At 36.1% G+C, this 24,043-nt stretch overlaps 1 protein-coding gene across 4 annotated transcripts; it reads left to right on the forward strand.

The window, feature by feature from the left end:
• The first annotated feature begins 6,668 nt into the window (after positions 1-6,668).
• il7r (interleukin 7 receptor) lies at positions 6,669-23,734 on the forward strand. 4 transcript variants are annotated; one of them, XM_055181086.2, is made up of 8 exons: positions 6,669-6,926; positions 7,260-7,377; positions 7,603-7,751; positions 7,833-7,975; positions 8,071-8,221; positions 22,671-22,782; positions 22,872-22,944; positions 23,043-23,734. In XM_055181086.2, the coding sequence occupies exons 1-8, from the start codon at positions 6,857-6,859 to the stop codon at positions 23,379-23,381; spliced, it is 1,155 nt and encodes a 384-aa protein (XP_055037061.2). In that variant the 5' UTR covers positions 6,669-6,856; the 3' UTR covers positions 23,382-23,734. The 4 variants fall into 4 exon arrangements, with proteins under 4 accessions (XP_055037061.2, XP_073727389.1, XP_073727388.1 ...); XM_073871288.1 differs by lacking the exon at positions 8,071-8,221 and adding an exon at positions 22,224-22,374 and having other exon boundaries at positions 6,671-6,926; XM_073871287.1 differs by lacking the exons at positions 6,669-6,926; positions 7,260-7,377; positions 7,603-7,751; positions 7,833-7,975; positions 8,071-8,221 and adding exons at positions 20,797-20,956; positions 21,402-21,522; positions 21,738-21,886; positions 21,983-22,125; positions 22,224-22,374.
• The last annotated feature ends 309 nt before the right edge of the window (positions 23,735-24,043 follow it).

A 24,043-nucleotide genomic window follows, 5' to 3' on the forward strand; every position in this document is an offset into this window, starting at 1 on the left:
TGTCTTGTCTACATCACCAATCCCAAGAAGTGAACTTTTGCCTACAAATCTCTCTGTTTGTTGTAGTCCAAGAAAAGAGAATTACGTTGGAGATGATAACTCGTGTCATAGTTTACTTTGGGGTTTGTACTTTTGCATAGTGTTGGGCGATATGCCCCATTTTGAGATCGTCCTATCGTCAGCCTGTGCGATCGGCGATACACGATACTATCGGGGGGCGGGGGAGTAGTTTACTCATTTTTTTATTTGTTAATTTTTTACTCATTGTAAGTCACTTGATTGGAAAAGAACAAGAGCAACACCGTCATGACCGCAACCTTCTTAAAACTGATGCCTTTAATGCGAGCGCGTCATTAAAACCCTAATCATGATTACTAAATAACTGTAAAAACATGCATCTGCGCACACACACGTGCGCGCACATACAAACAATTCAATGCATTTGTTTAGTGCTGTTGCAGAAGACTACACGTGTCAATCAGTGGTGCTCTCAGAGGTGTCTTTTAAAACACATCGGTCCAGCGAAACGCGATCATATTTTAAACACAATCATATTTTAAACACGAGGGATGTATTGCTATAACTCCTTGAAATGCATATCATAAACAGGATTACTTCCTACTGATCTGTCTTCGGACAGAGCACAGCTCTCTGCATGTACGCGAGAGTTAGAGAGGCGCCAATATGCAGCGGGTAATATTTTAAACAAAAAGTAAAGTTTGACTCAGCTCGCATGAAACGCATTAACCTGAACAAATACATAAGGATTACTACTTGAGTTTATGTTAAGACTTCGGACAGATGCGAGAGTGCGTGCACGTGAGACAGAGAGAAGCGCAGCTGCTCAAGCGCGTGCTAGGAGTCCAAGACGCGCGCATTAAGTACAGGTACGTGCAAGAAGGAATTCTCTATTTACAAGCTCTCCGCGTAAAGTGAAGCCCACAAACCCTCATGCGAGGAAAAGCATGCAATGTGGATATTAATGTAAAACTATGATGATAATAATAACCATTCGCCAACTATCGTCATGACTATCGCCATGAAAGCCTCTCATTGGCGATATGTCTAAAGATCGTCGATACACGATACTATCGTCTATCGGCACAACCCTACTTTTGCATATTGTTAATATGTACTAATACACACTTGCACACCAAAGGTATTGTTAAAACATGAATTGGACCATAAAAATCAGCTAAAACCAGCATAAGCTGGTTAGCTGGTTTAAGCTGGTCTGGGAGACCAGTTGACCCACCAACTAAAACCAGCTGTTCCACCAGCTCGACCAGGCTTGGGAGACCAGTTTAACCAGCTTTGCCAGGCAGGAAGGAGCAGCTTAAACCAGCTACTTCAATCTTAAACAAGCTAAGAGTGACCAGCCATCCAGCTTAGCCAAGCTTCCAGCCTGGTCTTGCTGGTTAAGACCAGCTTAAAAGTGTTTAAAACCTCTCTTAAACCAGCTACACCAGGTAAAACCTGGCTGGGAGACAAGCCAACAGCAGCCAACCAGCTTGTGTTGCAACTCAATTCAGCCCTTGTGCAACTCTTCGTAGCACATTATTGACTTCTGGGTCGGTCATTTGTACATTGGAAAACCAGCAAGTTTGGGGGTCATTTTAACAATGTTGTCGCTCTCACGCAAATTTATTTTTTATTTTCATTACATCGCTGTCATGTTTCTCAACCCTAGGCACTTGATTAATTCTCAATAGTTAAATAAATACATTTAAAAAAAATCTTAAATAGGAATGTTTTAAACCATGTTGATATAAATAAAGCGGTGTGTAAATTTACATCCGTATCATGGTGACAAACTTGTTTACCAAATAACAAAAGTGACAGTGAGGAGTGTGCTTGAGATGAAACTGAATCTATCTGTTATTCTGTGACCACCAACACCTTGGTAAGGAAGAGGCGTACAGAAGTGGTTTTCTTTATTCTCAGTTTATTAGGGGACATGCAGATTATAGGCATCCTATTTTGCATGACATATCATTAGCATAAAACTTGATTGGCTAATAACACAAAAAAACATGGTCAGATTACTAAGGAAAGGATGCACAGTTCTGGTAAAACAAGGTCATCTTCATTTTATCACAATAACAGGATGTTAATACATGCAGAATATAACACAATATTTATAGTTCTTCACAAGGGCTAAGTGATAACACTTTACACTGCGAAAATTTACACGCATACTGTGTCTGATATGCGCAAGATGATCAACAATAAAAAATGTATAATGTGTAAGCTGGTTATATAATTTTTAGTGATTTTACAAAGCATTATTTAGCAAGATATCACAGTTTTCTTCAGTATTGTGAGACTTAGTAAATATCTCTTCAACTGAGATGAAAATATACATTTTGCATTTGGGGTACATACATGTTTTGCGCCAACAACCTTAAGCTTGTTATTCCACCACAGAATTTTTATTAAACGCAATGCATAATTTGATTAAAACAAAAATAATTTTGCGTGATGCACATTGTTTGACAACTGTGAGGGAAATGTATTTTCGGATAACTTGCTTATAATTGAAGAAATACCCGCAAGTGATATCTCTTTATCTATTTCAGTCTCTCATGCTCTTGCAACTTCCTCAGCAGGTTCTTGTGAAAGTGTCTGTGCACCTTTTCCCAGACACACCCTGTGGTAACTGTCATAGGATGGCAGGAGACACAGCCATGTAATCTTTTGCTTTACCTCCTTGTGTGTGGTAACATACAGGAAGTCATTACGCTGACATTGAACACTCAATGCCTTTTCTTGGGTGCCTACAGAAACATAAGTTTGATTTTACAATGAATTACTAATGAAAATACTGTGATATTATTTATTCCATGCTATCTATCAGTGTCAGCCCTGGGTGTTATTTTAAAGTCAGTGCATCGGTCAGGGGAAATCCGTCCACATCATAGCCTCATTTTCATGACATCACATCTGAGATCACTTTTTTTCTGTGTGCTTCATGTTGTTTCTGATAATCATAAAATCTTTGTCAGGAAACAATCAGACATCATTAACATCTCTTCATGTGTATCTGTTTCCTTTATATAAATCATAGTACACTTTTAAAAATAAAGATGCTTAACATTGCCATAGAAGAACCATTTTTAGCTGTATGGTTCCATAAGAACCTTTAACACCTGCAGAACCTACTTCACAAAAGCTTATTTGTACTGGAAAAAATTATTAAACTATTAAATAGTTCTTTAAACTATTAAAAGCCATTCATGCTTACCGCAGGATTCGCGTCTTTGCATTGACTTAACATGTAAATCACTCGCACTTGCCGCCTCTTCCACGTCTGGTGTGAACGCACCGTTAGAGGGTTTTGCATATGAGTTTTTTTTTGTCAGACTATAGCCCCTTTTACAAAAAAATTATGAAAAATACACGGAAAATGTGTCCGGGATTTGATTTTTGGTTCATTCACACTGCCAATGATTTTCCTAAATCTGTGCATGCATTTACACACAAACCGTAAAGATCCTGTAAAGACATGTGACGTATTTAAAGTCCTCTACTTGGTTGTTTTTTCCACAGCGTCTGAAGTTTGCTAATTATCCCTGATAATCGAGAAAACACACACGTGCATTTTTGTTTATGACAAGATCATAAGAAGCGCGTGATGCACTGTTCTGTCATGCTAAATCAGTGCTTCTCAATTATTTTCTGTCACGCCCCCCCTAGGAAGAGGTAAACATTTCGCGCCCCCCAACTCTCCGCCGCGACTGTAAATAGTATACTTTGCCTATAAAATTACACATCTGCAAAACATTGTATCCTTATAAACATTGAGAAAACACAAAAAGAAAACACAAAAAAAGAAATATCGATCAACTTACAACAAAGAATAACATTGTTTTTAGAAAAGACTTAAAAGGCATCAATTTGCCTGAAATAAAAAAATCAATCCTTATTTAAAGTATAATATTTTTTGACCATTTGATACTGAAAAATTAAATATAATTAATAAATAACACAAGCGGTTTACAGCGTGATTGGGGTGTAATGTCTTTAAAAATCACTTCCTGAAAAAGTATTTTCCCTGGGGTCTCGCGCGCCCCCCCCTGGGGGTCCCGCCCCACTATTTGAGAAGCACTGTGCTAAATGATTCCAGCTTCAGCGCGGATAGTGACGAGCTGCCTGATCTCTGCTTTAGTTCAGTTTGCCGACATTTCTCATTGTAAATGTTGATCTGGGTTTAAATCCCTGTGTCAAAGAGCAGAACCGTAATTTGTTGTTGTGATGACACAGGTGTTCTCACTATGGCACGCCCCTTACAGCATTGTCAATTCCTCTTGTTCACATAGAATCCTTTCTGTAAATGTTATGCCAATGTTACTAGGTCATACGGAGATTTTCTGGGACCAAAGTGCTGAGTGAATGGGGTATACATTTTTCCAAGAATCCTTAACATGCACAGAACCTTTCTGTTGCATAAAAGGTACATTTCTGTTGTAGAAAAGAGCATAACAGACTAGAGAAAAAAAGGGAACAGAAACACAAAGAAACAATGGAAAAAAAGAAAGGGTGTTTTCACACCTAGTTTGTTTTTAGCCCTTTAAATGCTTTTGGAGCAGTTCAGTGTGTATATTTGAACAAACCAATGCCGCTTTTCCATTGCATAGTACCCCACGGTTTAGGTTGGGTCAGCTCACCTCACTTTGGCTTGGGCAGATTTTCCATCGAATTTAGTAACATGGAGAGGGAGGGATTATAGGCGTGTCGTTATATTTGTGCTGCCTACTGCTGTGACATCATACAAGTGAGAACGCTGTTGGAATGCTATAGACCTTTTGCTAGTAGACGTCACAGTTACGTCACTGCAAGCTGTGCGTGCAATGTGGTGGCAGAAAACAGTGGAAATGAAGTAGACACGAGTGAAACAAACAATATAACTCACTAGAAAATGTCTTGTTGTGCTGTTAAGTGTCAGAATAGGAATCCCAAAAAAGATGACAATTTTTATAGAATACCATTGTCAAAGACACCATTTGAAGATAAACGTAGGTGTTTGTGGTTGCAATTATCCCTTAAATGGACAGACTGAGTGATGAAATCATTTGGAAATTTTTATTAGAATTAGAATAGAAAGTAGAGAAGATATCCGGTGTTCTGTCAAAGTCAGATGTAAAGTGTTATTAATATATAAACAGTCCTATACAAATTAATTTGTATGTAAACATATTAGTTTTATAGTAGTTTTAGAACAAACACATATGCTATAAGGAAGAAATAATAGAAAACAGCAAAATTATGAAATATTTAATAAAATATATTATATAGAAAACATGATATTATTGGTTTTATATGTACTTTAACGATTCATCATGTAAAAATAATTGATTTACCAATAACGAACAAGACATATACATTAAATACATGCACACATATCAGTAGCCAAGCCGTTTAAACTTTTAATTTATCTAAAAAAATAAATGTAAGATGGTGAAAGCGCTATAAGAAACATTATACTGAAGAGAAACATAGGGGAAACAGACTTCGACAAAACATCTGATCCATAAAAAAATCACGGTTTAATGCTAAAACACTTCACACCACTACTGCAGAGCTGTCACTTTCTGCCACCAGTTGGGCTCCGCCCACAAAAAACCTCATCTCTGTTTGCAAACACTCAAAAGGGCTATACATCCCCATTCATTCATTTATTTCTCAGTCCGCCACAAAATTAAAATTGACCACTACGAATAGATGTTTGCACATCGCGTTTATCACTACCTCTGTGTTACATGACAGTTTCTGTACAAACACCTGTGGTGTCAGTTGATGCACTCCGCTGAGCCTCATTTAGTTGCATTTAAGCATATATGTGGACGTGCACGTCTTGAATGAAAAAAACTGTTATGGTGTTCCTGATTCTCAACCTGTGTGTGTTTTTCATCGCTAAAAGGGAGTTTGGGAACTTTCAGCAGAGCACAGATGACAACAGGTTTACTTGAGCGCAAGCTAGCACAAAGGTAAAGCTAATCTTTTACATTATAGTGATGACACTGGTAGTGATGATTCTCTCAGACCAATCAGTGATCTACAGTGTTTTCGCATCACGTTTTGGTATCAGCTCAGCTCGCTTGGAACCCCTACGAGGTGGTACTAAAAATCTGGTACTACGTACTGCACCTAGTATAAAAGCCCCCAAAAGTAAGCCGACCCAAACCGTGGGGTATGCAATGGAAACATGCCACAAGTGATCTCAGACCCACTTAAAAGGACTCAAATTAAAACCCTAATCAGTACGGTTCACTTTTGTGTTTTTTTGTGTTTCAATTTCTTTTTGACATGTGAAAGCAATAAGGTCCTAGAACTCACTCTTTAAAGCGACAGTAGGCCCTATTTTTCTGACTGGAAAAATGATCCAATCTGTGACTGGAAAACATGATATGATCCAAGCTGTGAGACTTGTGATCCATTGAATAACAATTAAAAGGTGATTAGATCCAGTTTAAAGATGGTCAGGAACAGGATTTATCAATATTAAAAAAATTATGTTTTTTTCTGGGCTTATATTCATTTCTGGCTACCAAAAACTGAAGAGTATCTGCCAAAAGAGCTACCAGGGATTTTTAAATGTACAGTAGTAAGTCCTTCGCTATGTTGCCTGCATTATATTATTTTATTTTCTGTGATTATGTGGAAAGAGGTTGTGGTTATCCAGACTTCCTTAATTTGTCTGGTTTGTGTTCTGTGCTAAGGACTTTTAGGGTGTTTTTACATATAGTTCATTTTTAAAAACCAAACTCAGTTTATTTAAAGTGAACCAGAAAAACAACTAGCGGAATGTGACGTGCCCTCAGATTTTTGCCAACTGCTGTATGATATTGGATGAAAGATGATGGGTCTTTTATTAATGCTCTGTGTTTTTTGCTGTCCTTTGGTTCTGTCTAAAAGTGGAGATGATGGTAAGTCATTTGAAATCTGTTGTATAAACATGTTAGCAAATATAAAATACAGTACTACAGTTATTACTCACCACCATCACAGTTTTATATGTTCTGAACAGTAGTGTTTTTAAAAAAACAGATCTTTCAAATGCCTGGCAAGACCTCATGGTCATTGACTGTAAAGGTGGCTGGATTAGATGTAGCCAACATGATCATGAACACATGAATTATGATTATAGTGAATAAATCTGTGCCTGTGGGAGAGGTTCTTATGGGATACTTCTTCTGGGTAATTTAATGTTGATACAAAACTTCAATTGATTTGTTTCCTTCCACTTGATTCATTAATAGATACACCTGATGGAGATACAGATTGGAATGTAACCTGTTCATCCAGTTTGAGCTTAAGCCAGAATAATCTCACCTGTTATCTGAATGATGAATCCATTGAGGGCGTCTTAATACTCTGGTATTAAAATCATCTTTATTTTAGACTAACATGATTTTGTCATTACTGACTATATTCATTGATAAGAAAAATTATTTTAAAAGTGAAATATCAGTAAGTAATAAAATAACATTAGTTATTTTTATAGTTTATTTGTTTGAGTCTAATACATGTTTGAATAAGTCTTGTTTGTTTTAAGTATTGGTCCTGACTAAACAACAAATAAAAATCTTTTTTATTATTTAGCTCAGAGACTGATGAAATAAAATGTACAAATCCAAGTCAGGGACCACACGGCTTCACTTTTTCCAATTTGCAAGCTTTGGTGAAATATAAGCTGCAGATAAAGCCAGGGAATGATGTCATTAAAGAAAACATCAAGCTTACAAAAATTGGTAAGTTTTGTACACTGTATATAATATATTAATACAGATTTAATTTGATCATATTTTGCATTATTTTCTTTAATCTTACAGTGAAATTACCAGCTCCTCAAATAAAGATTGCAACTTACATGAAAGACTCAAAGGACATTTTCATATCAATTCAGCAGAATCATGATTTTGTTAAGACGTCTGAGTTTCAAGTGAAAGTTTTACGGGACAAACGTGTAGTCAAGGTGCTCACAAATATAAACACAGTTTCATATTAAACTGCAAAAGTGCATTTACAGTTCACACATATTTAAAAACAAATAATGACACTTTTTTACAGAATTTTACCACTCCAAATAAGAATGTCATTATTAGCAGAGAGATAATCGGTGGAGATGGTGTTTACGATATTTGTGTTCGAGTAAAACCTTCTGGATATTTCGATGGAATGTGGAGTGAATGGAGCCCGAAAGCCAGTTTCACTATTGAAAGTAAGGGGATCCTTTACTGGAGGTCAGATGTCAATTACAAAATAAAGAACAAGCCTATATGATATGCTTACTTCAGTGAACACATAAGCTGAATGAGATTTATAATGAAGAGAAACTTTATATTATTATTGTTCTTGTTGTTGTTAATAATAATAAATTGTATTACCAATATTGCTTCTAATAGGCCTACATTTTTTTAATACAACTACTTCACTACTAATTAAAGTCTGTGTAAAGTCATTTCAGAGAATCGTTTCTACATGAAATTTATTTAACTAAGTTCGGGAGGAGCATGGTCATGTAATTCACCCAATCTGTGCGAATACTATTTTATGGTGGCTTCCCTGGGCTTTGATGTATGTAGCTCTTTTGTTTTGGGCATTTGTTTAGTTTTTTAAAGTTTGGTTTGAGTTTGGTCGTTTTTTTTTTGTTGATCTCTTTAGTTATTAGTTTGTAAAGTTACTTGTTTCATCTTATTTTGATATTTGCTTACAAGTCAAGAGGTCTGAATGTTTGAAGGTGGTGTTTCTTTTTTTTCTTTTTGAGCATTAGAGAGTTTGGGATTTTATTTTGACGTATTTATTTCTTCATTTAAAGCATAATATTTGCTGTAAGTTATTTATTTGTGTTTTTTGTTTCTTTGTTTCAGGCACTGATGGGCCCCGGGATCGGGAGAATAGCTGTTATTTTACTACAGGTGGTGGTGTAGTCATGTGTGTGTGTGTGCTGCTTGTAACCACTTTTAGTTTAGTGTGAGTGTGTGTGTATGCACGTGTGTGCATTGTATTAATATATCGCACCACAATGTACATGTAGTGTAGTGTATGCACAAAATTTTAATCACATGTAGTGCTAATATAAAATCTTGTTTTTAAAACACCTAAAGTGTTAAAACTTTCATCAAGTTCAACTTGCAGGAACTTTTGAGAGGCTCCATGATCCACCATTGCTATTAAAAAACTGGGGTGCATGGAGTTGTCGAACTTATAACTTTCTTTTTCAACGGCTCTTGGTGGGGCTTAAACGGTGGCTCAATGAAGCACTGGAGCCACCGAGCATGGATCCGCCCCTAACACAATTGTGAGCATCCATTATTTTTTTATTATTTTTTATTGCATGTTCACTAAACATTACATTAAAGAAAACATACAACATTACATAACATATATAACAGGGGGAGACACATTCCATTAGGTTTATCGCAAGCCCTTTTAGCCTTTAATACCCCATTAAGGGGGACATTTCATAAACATCTGAAACATTTTCCATGTTTAATTATTGGGTTTCCAGTGCTTCTATCAAAATGTCAAAAAGAACAACCCAGTAACTTAGTTTTGGTAAACCATTCTCTGCAAGCATGTGAAAAAATAGCTAATTGAAATCTGGCTCCCCCTGTGATGTCAAAAGGGGATAATACTCCCTATCACGGCACTGCCATTTAGTGCAGAGCTCATCTCATTTCCATTTAAAAGGACACACCCAAAATGGCACATTTTTGCTCACACCTACAAAGTGGCAACTTTAACATGCTATAATAAATAATCTATCTAATATTTTGAGCTAGAACTTCACATATGTACTATGGGGAAACCAAAGATTTATTTGACATTGTCCCTAGAAAAAGGCTGTTTCTCAATTCCAAGAATGCAAAGAACGGACTTGTGTTTTCGTGGAGATCGGTCTTGCCAGGCGACCTTGGAAAAACGAACTCAGAAGGTCACGAGAACACAGAACGCACCTGTGAGAATTGAGATGTGTGCGATCTTCCTGCTGGTCACCTGACCTCCGCCATTGTTTTGCCTGCACTCGATGCATCCTCAATATCAAGAACACATCCGGGTATTTTTATGCGTACTTTTGTTCTTGAGAATTGGAATTGAACCTCGACGGTTAATGATGACTTAGAGTGAGGACACAAGAACACAAAATAGCTGAAGAACGCATATTGAGAAACAGACAAAGTCTTTTGAAATGCCCTCTTTAAAGCTCTACTACTCATAATTCAGTTTTGAATAGTCAAAATTCCAATTTCAGATATCAATTATGTATCTTAGACTTGTAGTAATTGGCATTAAAGATTTCCGTTGCGTAATTATGATTGGAAATCTTTAATGTGTAGTACCAATGTTATTTTATAATGTACACTTTTTGTGTACATACATAATTCTAATTAGAGATATCTTGAAATAAAATTTTACTAGTTGTTAGTCATTTTAGCGATATCTCAAAATGTTTTAATCACTAATTAAAATGAAATTCAAGATAAAAAAAATTCCAATAATAACTTACACTTAAGATATCTTTAATTGCTTATGCTTTAAAGCAACACTATGTAGTTTCCATGTAAAAATGACTTACAGCTCCCCCATGTGGTTGAAAAGCGGAACAGTGCCTGGTATCAGACACTCTTCTGCAGGCAGGGGGAGGGGCGGGGCTGTGCGCTCTACCCTCCACCGTCACTTTCAGAGTGTGCTTGTAGCAGCTAGGAGGCTGCTCAGGTTGCAGCAACAGTACAATTTGTCCAGTAAAAAGTTGTTCTATCCCTGAAATCATTTTAGAGACATTATGTAAAGGTAAAAAAACTACATAGTGTTGCTTTAAGATATCCATAAATATATTTTAGATAGCTGAAACTTACATAAAACTAATCCAAGTACAATTGTAAATATCTTGAATTGAACTAATTTAGTCAATATTAAATTAAAGATATCTTTAATTTTATATGATATTTAATGATATTAATGATATTTAATTTTTGACATCTAAAATGTCTAACTAGAACAAATCTCAATATAAATATATTAAATTAATATTTGACTGAAATTCCTTTATAGATATTTAAATTGTATATTCAGATGACCAGTTGCTAAGCCCCGCCTTTATTTTTTACCCTGACGGAAAATGTTTATTATTGTTGATGCACAATATTTTTGGCATATGTAATATTAACTTTCTGTAATATTTGTCATCATTTTTTAACATGACCATCATGTTTCTGTGACAATTAACAGGATGACTTTCCAAAATAATGAATAATACGGTAATAAACTGGATAATGATAAGCAAGAAACAGCTAAACCATTTTGTCATGTGATACTATAGTGTTTTTGAACCTGACTACAGTAAACACTATAGTAGTAATACAATAATATTGTTTCATATGGCCGTAAACACTTATGAGTTCTATATCTATATGCTGTGAGATTTATATTAGGAAAATACCACAAACATTCACTGTAAAGAAATCCGTAGAAATTACAATGTTATTGCAGCTGGGTTGCCGGTCATTTACCGTGGATTTGGATTTGTGTTATTTCCTGGCAGGAGTTTGTTCAAGGTTAAATGAATTTTAGATATTGGCAGGTCTTTATCTTTACAGAATAAAACTATACAATAACAGCCTCATGCAAAGCATGAACCAGAAATCATCATCAAACTTTTTCTGTTTTTTGCTTCAGATTTTGTTTACCAGACTGTTTGTCGTGATGCGGTTTTTCTGGTTTTGTTCTGTAAAGACAAGGACTTGTGGGTGTTTGGTGTTCATTTAACTTTTAACGGAATGTTGCCGGTGAAGGCATGGATTTGAATCTGCGGTGGGTTACCGGCAACCCAGCTGCAAATTTCGACAGAATTTTTTTAGTGTTTGACAGTAAAATGTTAAAATTTATTACATTATAATAAATTTATTTCATTATAAGTCACAAACTTCGCTGTCGCACAAGTGTTGCTATGTTTATTTGCTTCTATTTACCTTGCCTCATTTAGTATATGAGGAACAATGAATATGCAAATTAGTCCCCGCCTCTATTCAATCGCACAGCTTGGATCCTAGATCTGAATATGCTAATTAGTCCCCGCCTTCGGTCTTTCGCACCACCTCGTTCAATTTTTATATAACAAAATATGTAAACAAATTCTAACTTCAGCAGTTTTAGACTGCTAAATTCAGTTTCACACAAATGCATGAGTTTGCAACACAAATCTTCAAGCGCTGATGTTAACAGGTTCTCACCCTGCATGTGCGAGCAGCACGTGTGAGCAGCACAACAGAGCGAAAGCAGCTGTATTGCAATCGTCGAGCGCCGAGTCTATGCGATATCCATACATAATATCTATAACTCAAACTACTGTTCCACACGTTCAACTGTGTTGATGTGATTGATTGGTTACATGTTTGTGAGGTGATTTTAAACCGCAGGAATGAGAACGTTTCCAATTTTATGGAGAAAAAAGTCACCAATGGTGTTGAATGATTAATTTACACATGGCATTTGCAAAAAACATATTGAGTCATCCAGACTGCAAAACTACACCACAAAATGAGTGTAGTGTTTTACAGTTTGATTTTGTTGTTTGTCACATTGTTATCTAGTCAACAACATTCGCATCTGTTACATGTTTGCCACGCACTCAAATGTATAATTCCCAAAACAAAAAACAGTACTGTAAATGCTTTAGGGCATATCAGTGAGCAAATTAGGATGCAACATTTGAATGTTCGGATGCACCATAAGCTTCAGTTTAAACATCCATAAACCTACATTCTCCTACAGCTACCCACTCACATCACAGGAGTCTCATGAGAACCCAAAGATCCAGACCTCAACCAAAACTGAGAGAGGAGTGTACAGAGAGCAAAAGACAAAATCTAAACACCTAAGGCATGGGAGCATCTAGCAAAGATAACAGACAGGCACTGTATGCAGGGAAACCACTGAAGCTGTTGTTGTGAGATGTTTTTGTGAGATAGGGGCCTACAGCTTCGAGTGTGGTTTCCGAGAGGCCTGGTTGGGTTTTGGGGGGGGGGGTCTCTTACACTGCAACTCAAAACACTCTTCATCACTTCATCTCGGATTATATGTACCACGGTACTTCAGTAAGGCACATCGGGACTTCTCTGGTGATTGTAATTGCCACCGATTGAAGGAAAAGATGTCTCACCTCTTCTGCGAAAAAGACAGATGACTGAGCCAAAACCCGTGAAGTGTGCATTCTTCCCCCCTGTTTCTCACTCGCACACGATCATAGTTCAGCTACGGCGTGATAACCGCAGTCGCCCACGGACGCATTCGAAAGCACTAAGTAGCAGCCATGAACTCCACCTCCTCACCCTGATGCGGTGCCAGCTTATGTGATATATACTGTAGGGGGAGATTGGGTCTCAAGTTGTTACAAAGGCAGTATCTGAGTGAATGAGGCTTTAAATCAAACTTTTAGGTATTCATGTGGTCACATATCCAAATTGTCGTATTAGAGCAAGTTGTCACATGTTTAGCAGATGCTGTTACTATATATTTTAGTAAGATTATTATTGTTCATTTAATATATTTTTTGTTCATTTTAACGTTTTGAATTCTTATCATTTGTAATGTTTCTAGTTGGATCTTTAGTGATCATGCAATTTATTGTGTATTGTCCAAATAAAAAAAGGGTTTTTTTTGCATACACTTAGAGGGTTTTGCAGCAAAAGACAGTCAAATGTGTTAAATACTAATGAAATGAGTAACGTGACATTTGTGAAAATAACGTATTGCAATTAATGACTAATAACCTTTTATTTGCATTAAAGTGACATCACTGACCTACATAATAAGAGCCTAATAAAAAATGCTTATTTACAAGAATGCATGTTAAGAGGGTTTTTGAATCTGAATCATATATGCCAGTTGACTGAGACCTATTGCGTTTTTATGTTTTTATGATTTCATCGTTGTACTGTTTTAGTCTAAAATAAGCTACTAAATGTTTCCCACTGTGTCATATATAGGTTAACCCATAGCCCATTTAATGCTGCCACCGATCAGCATCTTTATGAGAACTGAGTCTGTCAGGTTTTCTGGGCGGTTGATTGTGGTCAGACATTTATGGCCCTATAGAATAACACTGATAAAAGCTGGTGACAAACAAACTAGGGGAAGGTCTGAAACATGTTGCCCAAAAAGTGTTACATTAGCCTCTTTCACACAGTAATTCCTGTAAATTATCATGAATTTACCAGTAAATACGAAAATGTGCTGTTCACTTCACACACGCAGTGACGGTCCGTCTTTTTTACCAGTAAGATATCATTTACACATCAGTATCAAAATACCGTTAAACTCTGTGAGAAAGCGGAAGTTACCTGTGTGGCATTGTAAACAATGCACATCGTTCATATCCACGGTCCGATCACATCTGTGGGAAATGCTGACAGTCGCGAAGCTGCTCGTGACCAAACATTGCATTAGGCGACGTCAAACCAAAACTGCGTCTTAAAGCGACACCATGTAATTTTTCAACCTTCATAATACATTTTCAAGACCCTTGTGATAGTACATCAACTTTAAATAGGTTTAATGACATGTCTACCATAGCCTGACGGGGTCTGTATCGCTTTTACTCATACTTTAAAACTTAGGGTTTCGGGTAGTAACCAGAGCACACAAAATTCGACTGCTTTATGGCATACGTCACTTCCTCCACACAATTTTTTTAACGTGAATTTTGCTGGAGGCTACTTAAGGAGTGTAGAGAGCAATTTCTATTGTGTGACTCTGTGGCACCGTGTTAGTGTCACTACCTATGCCACAGGTGACCCGGGTTCGGTTCCCCTTTAAGGCAATTTTTTAATATAAACTCACAATCTTGATTCATACATAAATGCGATCTTCTTTATAAATGACGGCGATTATCTTGCATATAGTTCCCTGTATTCAGATGCTGCATTCACGTGTTCACGTATATACCTTTCTTTTACTGTCTATGGTATTTATGGTATGCTATAGCAGTCAAACTTGCTCAAACTCACACAGTGTAAAACCAAACCCTATTCATTCACCAATCAGATCCGAACGTTTCTCTCTTCTCTCTTCCTCATTTGCTGCGTTTCGCTGTCACTCGCGTGACGTATTACAAAGTGGCATACCTAAACACATCGGTTTAGTTGGATTTGGAGCGACAATTTTCACACAAAAGAGAGGAAAAACGATCGCCATTGCGGAGAATCCTGCTGGCGAGGGAGAGAGAGACGATGCAACAATATTTGTTTCGAAAAAGGCAAGGAAATACTTCTGGTCGTTTCTCAATTGGAAGGCTGTAGCCTCCGGAGGTCAAATATGCAGGCTGCATACGTCATCAAGCCTGGTTTCTTAAGGTAAACTGAGCATTACATTCGCAAGTCATAAGCATACTAAGTATAATAGTCAACTTTATAATTGTTAATATTCTGAAATAAGACTTAAGTCTTGATGAAATATGCAGCTTAGAAATACTTAGAAATGGCTTCTGCCACGACGAGTTCCTCATCAGAAAGTTGTAACATGGCTGTGTTTCTCCCTGATGCCTCAAAATGTTGATCATTTAGCGTTTTAAAGGTTTAGTTTTTAGTTTAGTTTTAAGGTTGGCCAGTTCTTTTCCTTTGCGACAGTGCGGCACGCTTGTGGCCTCTAGGGGCGCTAGGCGTGAAAAATACATGTCTAGCGCCCCCTAGTGGCCAAAAACAACAGTAATGTTTGCACATTAGGCTTCACAGAGGGTGTGCTAAAGACGTCGGCAAATAGGTGGTACGCTGTTTTAAACAATTTTGGTGAAGAAATGTGGACGGTAACTTCAGGTGTGCTCGACTTTTAAGCAGCGTGTGTGTGGAAACGTTCGTAAACAGTGCGGGGGTGCGACGTCTGTATCAAACCATTATGATTGGTCAAAAGCTTTCAGCGCGGTCTGACATCGTCCGTTCTAAATGCCGTTTACGGTAAATTACTGGTAATGTTACAATAAGATGACCAGATTTGTTTAAATGAAAACCGGGGACATTTCCTAGTTCAATGGTCAAAATATCATACAAATCTCATTATTATAAATTAAAAAATGGCGACAAAAAATTTTCTGCAAAAATGACGTTCTTAGTATTTTTGTCTTGTTTTCAGTACAAATATCTAAAAAATTCTTAAATCAAGATAAGAAATAAAGAAAAAGAAAAAAATCTTTAAGACAAGACAAAAAATATTAAACTGAAGTGAATTTGTGCTTAAAACAAGCAAAAAATCTGCCAAGATTTTTTGCAAATTTAGGGCTCTATCTTACACCCGGCGCAATGCAGCGCAATGCGGAACGCAAGTGTCATTTGCTAATTTCCACCCTGTGCAATAATAATTTTCACATTTCGCGCCGCGTTGTTTAACTAGCAAATGCATTTGCGCCCCCTTTTGCGCCCATGGGCGTTCTGGTCTGAAAACGAGGTGTGTTCAGGCGCATTGTTGCCGCGTTGCTATTTTGAGGCAACTAAAATAGACTACGCCATTGACCAACAAAAACCTGGTCTAAAGTCAATGCAGCAATATATTTTTTTTGTTATTTAAAGAGCGCATTAGTAAAATGCGCCTAAACAGGACGACAACGCGGGTTTGCTTAACACATACATGAATGCGCAGCAGCACAAACACGCTTTTAAATATGAAAGATTAAAGGATTGAATGTAAAAGATTATTATTGAGTCTCTTGGACATAAATGAGGACTAATTATGAGATGTTAGAAGGCACAAAGAGCTGCTTCACCTGCAGCCTGTTAAGTAAATAAATGCTTTGCTTTAAACAAATGCATCTGTTTTTACATGTTTTTTTTAAATGCTACCTCACGGATTTACTGTATATGATGACTCTGTACCTGTGGATATGCTGAGATGAGAAACATTTTTTAGTAATGCTTAAAAAATCTCGTGACGCTGTCCAAGTGCTGAAAGGAGAGCCGTTTGTAAATTCTTTATCTCCTGTTTGTTACAAATAAAGAATTCTTAGAGTACAAACCTTTTCTTACATACTTGTAAATTATTTTTTGATGATATTGGATAGCCATACATTTAAAGCAACTATAAGCCTGCTTTTTTACTTCCATGACTAAAAGAAAACGGGTCTTAAAGGTTTTAATCCAAAAAATAACAATTTCAATACAAGTGAAAACAACACAATATTTAACATTAATCTTTAACTGGGGATCTTCTTCCTCCGCTTAGTTTTTCAGTTTACAAAGTCCGTCATCTAAATAGGGATTAGACATAGCGCCAGCGCAACAGGCTTTTAAAGGGGATGAGAGTTGAGACTCTCATTGGTTTATTGCACGTTACGCCCAAAATACTCCCATTTCTCATTAAAAGAATTGTACCAACCACTTGGTGACCATGCGCTCGGCGCACAAACCATTTTTCCCGTCGTTAAATTAGCAAAAGTGGATTCGGACACGCCCATTTAGACGTTGCGCTGTGTGCTTTAGACAATGCGCTTAGATCGTTAAAATAGGGCCCTTAATATTTTTGGTCTAAAAACTAGACTTATTTTCTTAGGTCATTTTGCTTATCAAGAAAATGAATCCTGTTTTAAGAATTTATGAATATTTGTACTAAAAACAAGAGAAAAGTACTAAGTAAGAAAGTAATTAATAATTGTTTCTAATTAAATTAATTGAACAATTTCTGTAGCCTTAATCTATTTTTTTCCTTTTTTATACAGTGCACAGATATGACATATCTCATCAAAAATAACTTCTAAGGTACTACTTCAGCTGATTTCATAGCATTGTCAACAGTAGGAACAGAGAAAATAATGCAAAATGTAAACATATTTAGCCTACACAAAACAAATGCTCAATACCATGCTGTGATCAGTTCACTTCATTGGTTTATTACTTTAATTAAATATGAGTAGTTAGTACCTTAACCCCCGATAACTTTAACTGTTTTCATATCTTGATTGATGATAATTTGATGACGCTTTCTCATGTGTCTCGTAGTAAATTCTTCTTCACTAAATCAGTGGCGCGCAACTAAGAAACGTCTGGTCACTTTATCTTACAACCTCTCTTAATGGAACATTGGCCGCACTGATTTACCAGAAAGGTTCTGTTCACACATGACCTGTTAACTGCAATAGACCCTTTTGCTGTTTGTACACAATGATGACATGGCAACGTATGCATGCGCAGTTTGGCAATGGAAGTATGGCAAGAATCAGCAGTGAAGCAACACAGACAAAGTTATTTTAAAAAGTTGACTTATCACCTTTTTCAACACAGCTACCAGATCCGTGTACTAAAGTGGAGTGGACAGAAGACGTTAGCAGATGGCCAAATATAAAGTGGCCAAATACATATACGCATATTACTATTATATTAGTGCAACCAAACGCAACAACCAGACATTTTGATGCTGGGAAACCGTTTAAATAAACTTTCTGAGTTGCTAAGACGTTAGAACCAGTGGGGAACAACACCACTTCCATTGCCGAAATGCGCGCGCAGGCTATTTGATCACGTGAGCTGTAAAAGGGTCTACTTACAGTAAATTACCAGTAAAGACTGTATCTGTGAAAGGCAAGATGGTACGCTTATTTTTTTGGATTATCACACCACACCACACACCACAGCTTTATGTGGTTTCTTGGATGGTCAAAAAAAAAAAACGTTATTATCAGATCAGTTTTAAGGATATTGCAGTGCTAGAGTCTTGGCCAGATCGTAGCACCAATGAAAAATTGTTAATACTCATGCGGTATTTACACTTTAGATATAGGCTACTGAACACATGATTCAAAGACGTCAAGCGAACAAACCTTGGGTTTCAGTTTACAATAAAATGTATTTGGTGTCTACGTATAATTTCAAAAACAATCCTGTCCTGTACTGTTACGGCTTGTGAGTGCATAATAGAGGTGTATAACTAGGATAACACCTTAAATAGTCTTTAATATATGAACTCAGGAACACAGGAAATAAAAACGGCACAGCTTAAATACAGACTGTCAAGCGAACTGAAGCACACAGATACATAACAACTTAAGGAGACCCATGTGACGATAAGTAACAAACAGGAACTCAATCAGAGGTGACACTCTTAAAAATGAAGGTTCTTCGTCAGGCTATATGGTTCCGTAAAGAGCCCTTAACCACAGATCAGTTTTTGTTGCAGAAAAAAGTTAAGAAATAAATAGTTCATTGGAGAGCCAATAGCGGTTCTTCTAAGGCATCACTGCGAAGAACCTATCAGAAGCTTAATTTTTAAGGGTGCAAGAGAGTAATGAAAGTGATGATTTACTCAAATGATAGAAACACAATTCACAAAGGGAACAGAAACACAAGGAAACAATGGAAAGAAACTAAAAGTCCATAGCAGAGAACATAAACCTGACAAATACAGGAAGTCTGCAGATATACAGCTGGGTAACCACAACCTCTTCACAACACCCTCACACAAAATACACTAATGCTAATGAAGGCAACATAAGGGAAGTACTTACTATTGTAAACACTTTATCCATGATCATGTTATATATATATATATATATATATATATATATATATATATATATATATATATATATATATATATATATATATATATATATATATATGTGTGTGTGTGTGTGTGTGTGTGTGTATGTATGTCTGTATGTATGTATACACACACACACACACACAAATCCATTTTTTTTACATTTTTGTCAAAACATGTTTAATATTATTGTTATCATTTTATTATTTTGTTTTATGGTGCTTAGCTGTATTTGTTAAGTTATGATGGTTTAAATCAAAACCAACCAACTGCAGTTGAATTGAAATTAATTGGAATGCACAACCAAAAAAAAAAACAAGATTTCTGAACAATTAAAAAAACGGTGGTTATCTCGTTTTGCAATGAAACTCTTCATATATATATATACACACATACACACACACATATATATATCACAATGTGTAGTCATTTTAAATACTAAATTATTAATGCTAGACTCTAAATCTTACCATAAATGCCCAAATATTTGTTTTTAATGTCTCTGTTATTTTGAATGGGAGATTTATTCAATCTTTATTCAGTAAGCTTGCACATTTTAGTTACAAGGCAAGTAGTAGACCTAGTTCGGATTGACATGTACTGGCCTCATTTTTACATAAACTCAATTACTGAAGGCGACAGGAAGTGGTTTGGATTGGTTACCACTTGTTTTTGTTTTTAGAGAAAGGTACATGCTGAGAGAGGACTTTTTATTTCTTATTTACCTTCATGTTTTTGTACACATTTTTTGAAATCATATCTAAAAATAAGGAATAAAAACAGCTAAATTAATCTTTACATGTAGCCTTCTTGTAATGATTTGTTTAAAAGATAGGTAAATATCGATGATGTGCTAAATCAAAATTTGTATATGTCTCTGATGTTTAATTTTTTAATTTTGTAAGGAAAAATAACATATTTTTTATGTTTCCTGTAGTTTTGATTCAATCAGAAGCACAGCTGTATATTTTCTTCTCTCATGGTCTGACCTAAATAAAGTGCTGACTGCTCTCCTCGAAGAGTAAAAGTTTATGGTGCAGTAGACCACAGGTTTGTCTCTGTATACAAAATGTTAATTTTGGGGTTACCTAGACACCCAAACTCTGTAAGTTCTGTGATATTTTGCTTGTTTATTATTTATTCTTCATTCTTCAACAAGTTCAATCAGTTTAAATCTCAACATTTTAAATGCACATTTACTATACATTTCTCACCCCCTCCCTCTCTTTCTTTCTCTCTCACTCACTCTCTCTTCCTCTGAAAGTAGTTGAACTGTAAGCTGTCACTCTTGTCAGTAACTGTATGTGAGTAATGAAGCCGGTTGTCCTGAGTGATTTTTGCCAACTGCTGTATGATATTGGATGAAAGATGATGGGTCTTTTATTAATGCTCTGTGTTTTTTGCTGTCCTTTGGTTCTGTCTGAAAGTGGAGATGATGGTAAGTCATTTGAGATCTGCTGTAAATATAAAATGCAGTACTACAGTTATTACTCACCATCACAGTTTTGTATGTTCTGAGTTTTTTTAATAAATGTGATTATAAAGGTAGCTGGATTGGATGTAGTCAACATATGATCATGAACACATGAATTATGATTATACTGTACACTGTAAATAAAGATTTGTTGGTTAAAATTAAAAATATTAGTTGACTCAAAAAAACGTGTGTGTGCAAATTTAGATCAACCAGGTAATTTACTTTTTAAGTTGAACCAACTTTTTTTTTTTACAGTGCAATGAATAAATCTGTGCCTGTTGGACAGGTTCTTACATGATGCGTCTTCTGGTAATTTAGTATTCAGTGATGCAGACTTATATTAGGAAGTCATTTGATTGTTGATACAAAACTTCAGTTGATTTCTTCATCTCACTTGACATATAAGTAGATACACCTGATGGAGATCCAGATTGGAATGTAACCTGTTCATCCAGTTTGAGCTTTAGCCAGAATAATCTCACCTGTTATCTGAATGATGAATCCATTGAGGGCGTCTTAATACTCTGGTATTGAAATCATTTTGTTTTAGTATAAGCTTTTGTTATTGCTGACTTTATATTGATTGAATTATTTTAAAAGTGAAATACCAATAAGTAACAGAATAACTTAGTTATTTTTATAGTTTATTTGTTTGAATTGAATACATGTTTGAATTAAGTCTTGTTTGTTTTAAGTATTGGTCCTGACTAAACAACAAATAAAAATCTTTTTTATTATTTAGCTCAGAGACTGATGAAATAAAATGTACAAATCCAAGTCAGGGACCACACGGCTTCACTTTTTCCAATTTGCAAGCTTTGGTGAAATATAAGCTGCAGATAAAGCCAGGGAATGATGTCATTAAAGAAAACATCAAGCTTACAAAAATTGGTAAGTTTTGTACACTGTATAAATTATGTAGACTATTCATATATTAATACAGATTTAATTTGATCATATTTTGCATTATTTTCTTTAATCTTACAGTGAAATTACCAGCTCCCCAAATAAAGATTGCCAATTACATGAAAGACTCAAAGGACATTTTCATATCAATTCAGCAGAATCATGATTTTGTTAAGACGTCTGAGTTTCAAGTGAAAGTTTTACGGGACAAACTTGTAGTCAAGGTGCTCACAAATATAAACATATTAAGCATGCAAATTAAAGTGCATTTACAGTTCACACACATTTAAAACAAATAATGACACTTTTTATTGTTTTACAGAATTTTACCACTCCAAATAAGAATGTCACTATTAGCAGAGAGATAATCGGTGAAGATGGTGTTTACGATATTTGTGTTCGAGTAAAACCTTCTGGATATTTTGATGGAATGTGGAGTGAATGGAGCCCGAAAGCCAGTTTCACTATTGAAGGTGAGTGGATCCTTTACTAGAGGTCAGATGAAAATTACATAAGAAAGATCAAGCCTGTATGATATGCTTACTCCAATAAACACATAAGTTGAATGAGATTTATAAGAGTCATGTGACAAACTTGAGTCTGAGTTCAGAACAAGACCAAAAACAGTCAAGACCAAATCAAGACCGGGTCCATTTACAGCTATATCTGGACTCTGCCTTGATACGATCAAGTTTTTGGTCTTGGTCTTGACTCAACCACAACATTGGTTTGTAGGGCTTTGACCTGATTATAATTTAAATACCAATAGGTTTTGGAGCTACTGTCAAACCAAGACTTGACCCTCTAATGGTCACTTACATCATCATCTTTGTTTCTCTGGTGTTCATCATCAGTTTTGTGGCCTTACAATGGAAAACACAGTGAGTGTATCTTCTTGCCCTTCATTAAGATGGACTGTGATTTATTTATGTAAACACTTTTTAATTTATTTACCGTTTCATTTACCCAGTATAAAAGGCTACATAAAACCAAACATACCACACCCAAAGACAACACTTGCACAAATACACAGAGGAAAGGAGGTAATTCAGTAAAGACTTTTCATTTGGCATTTTTGCATTCACTTGAGTTCAATGCAACTCATTAATAATCTCCTACAAATATATTTGTACATTTTTAGGGGTTTCCTTACATTTTCAGCCCTGAGATATTCGGCGATGTCTTCATACACCGTGTGGATTATGACGAAAAGTCATCTGCTCCGGATCTTCAGGAATCTCTGGATGAACGTCGCTACAGTCAAGCGAGCTCTGCGAGTTCTCGGTCTACAGTAGTGTGTGAATTGGACACAACCGGAGCAGAACTGCTTTCAAGAGAACAGTCGCACTTAAAAATTAGATTGTTAAATGAATCAGATTTCTCCAACGAAAGAAGAGAAGGTGGATCTGAAGGTGTCCTTCAACGAGAATGTAAAGAAGAGGCTTATGTCACAATGTCCAGCCTCTTTAAAACACAATGAAGAGGTGAAGACTGGATTAAGACCATTAAAATCAAAGACTGACCCTTAAAAGGTCGAAGTAAGACACTTTTTACGCGTACGTGAGGTTTATCAGAAGAGTGCGCGCGTACTAGGCGCACCGGCGGATTTTTTTGAAACGCGTGCGCATGCGCCTACAGGAGAATGTAGTACGGAGCCCAGGAGACGCGTTGTATTTAGTCGCAATGCGCATGCGTCGAACGTATGCGGGATTTAAAGGTTATGCTGCTTACATGATCAAGATGTAACCAAGATTGTATATGATGTCAAGCATTCAATAACCTGAGAAGTCTGTAACATATGTCTAACTCTGTCAACAAAATGTGTAAATATCACAGCAGTTATCTCTCTGGATGAAAGATAGATACTCATAGGCTTAGGGGTGGTTTCAAGGACAGGGATTAGACTAGACTAAAATAAATGTAAGAGCTGTCTAAAATGAAAACAGCTTGCACTCCCAAATGAAAAAATACTATAGTATATTATAGTAAAATTACCATAGAAAAATGTAGTAAAATTACTCTAGTAAATTCTATAGTGTTTTTGAACCATACTATAGTAAATGTAGCCTACTAAAGTAAATTATTAAATGTACTATAGTAATCTAACTATAGGAAATGAAGTAAAATTACTCTAGAAAATAC

The sequence above is a fragment of the Misgurnus anguillicaudatus genome, chromosome 9, assembly GCF_027580225.2.
Source record: "Misgurnus anguillicaudatus chromosome 9, ASM2758022v2, whole genome shotgun sequence".
NCBI lineage: Eukaryota > Metazoa > Chordata > Actinopteri > Cypriniformes > Cobitidae > Misgurnus > Misgurnus anguillicaudatus.

Coding starts and splice junctions, on each gene's coding strand:
- il7r (XM_073871287.1), top strand. CDS start 20,887: ATGATGGGTCTTTTATTAATGCTCTGTGTTTTTTGCTGTCCTTTGGTT. Junction 21,887..21,982: donor CATCAAGCTTACAAAAATTG/GTAAGTTTTGTA, acceptor TTAATCTTACAG/TGAAATTACCAGCTCCCCAA. Junction 22,375..22,670: donor AGCCAGTTTCACTATTGAAG/GTGAGTGGATCC, acceptor AAATACCAATAG/GTTTTGGAGCTACTGTCAAA.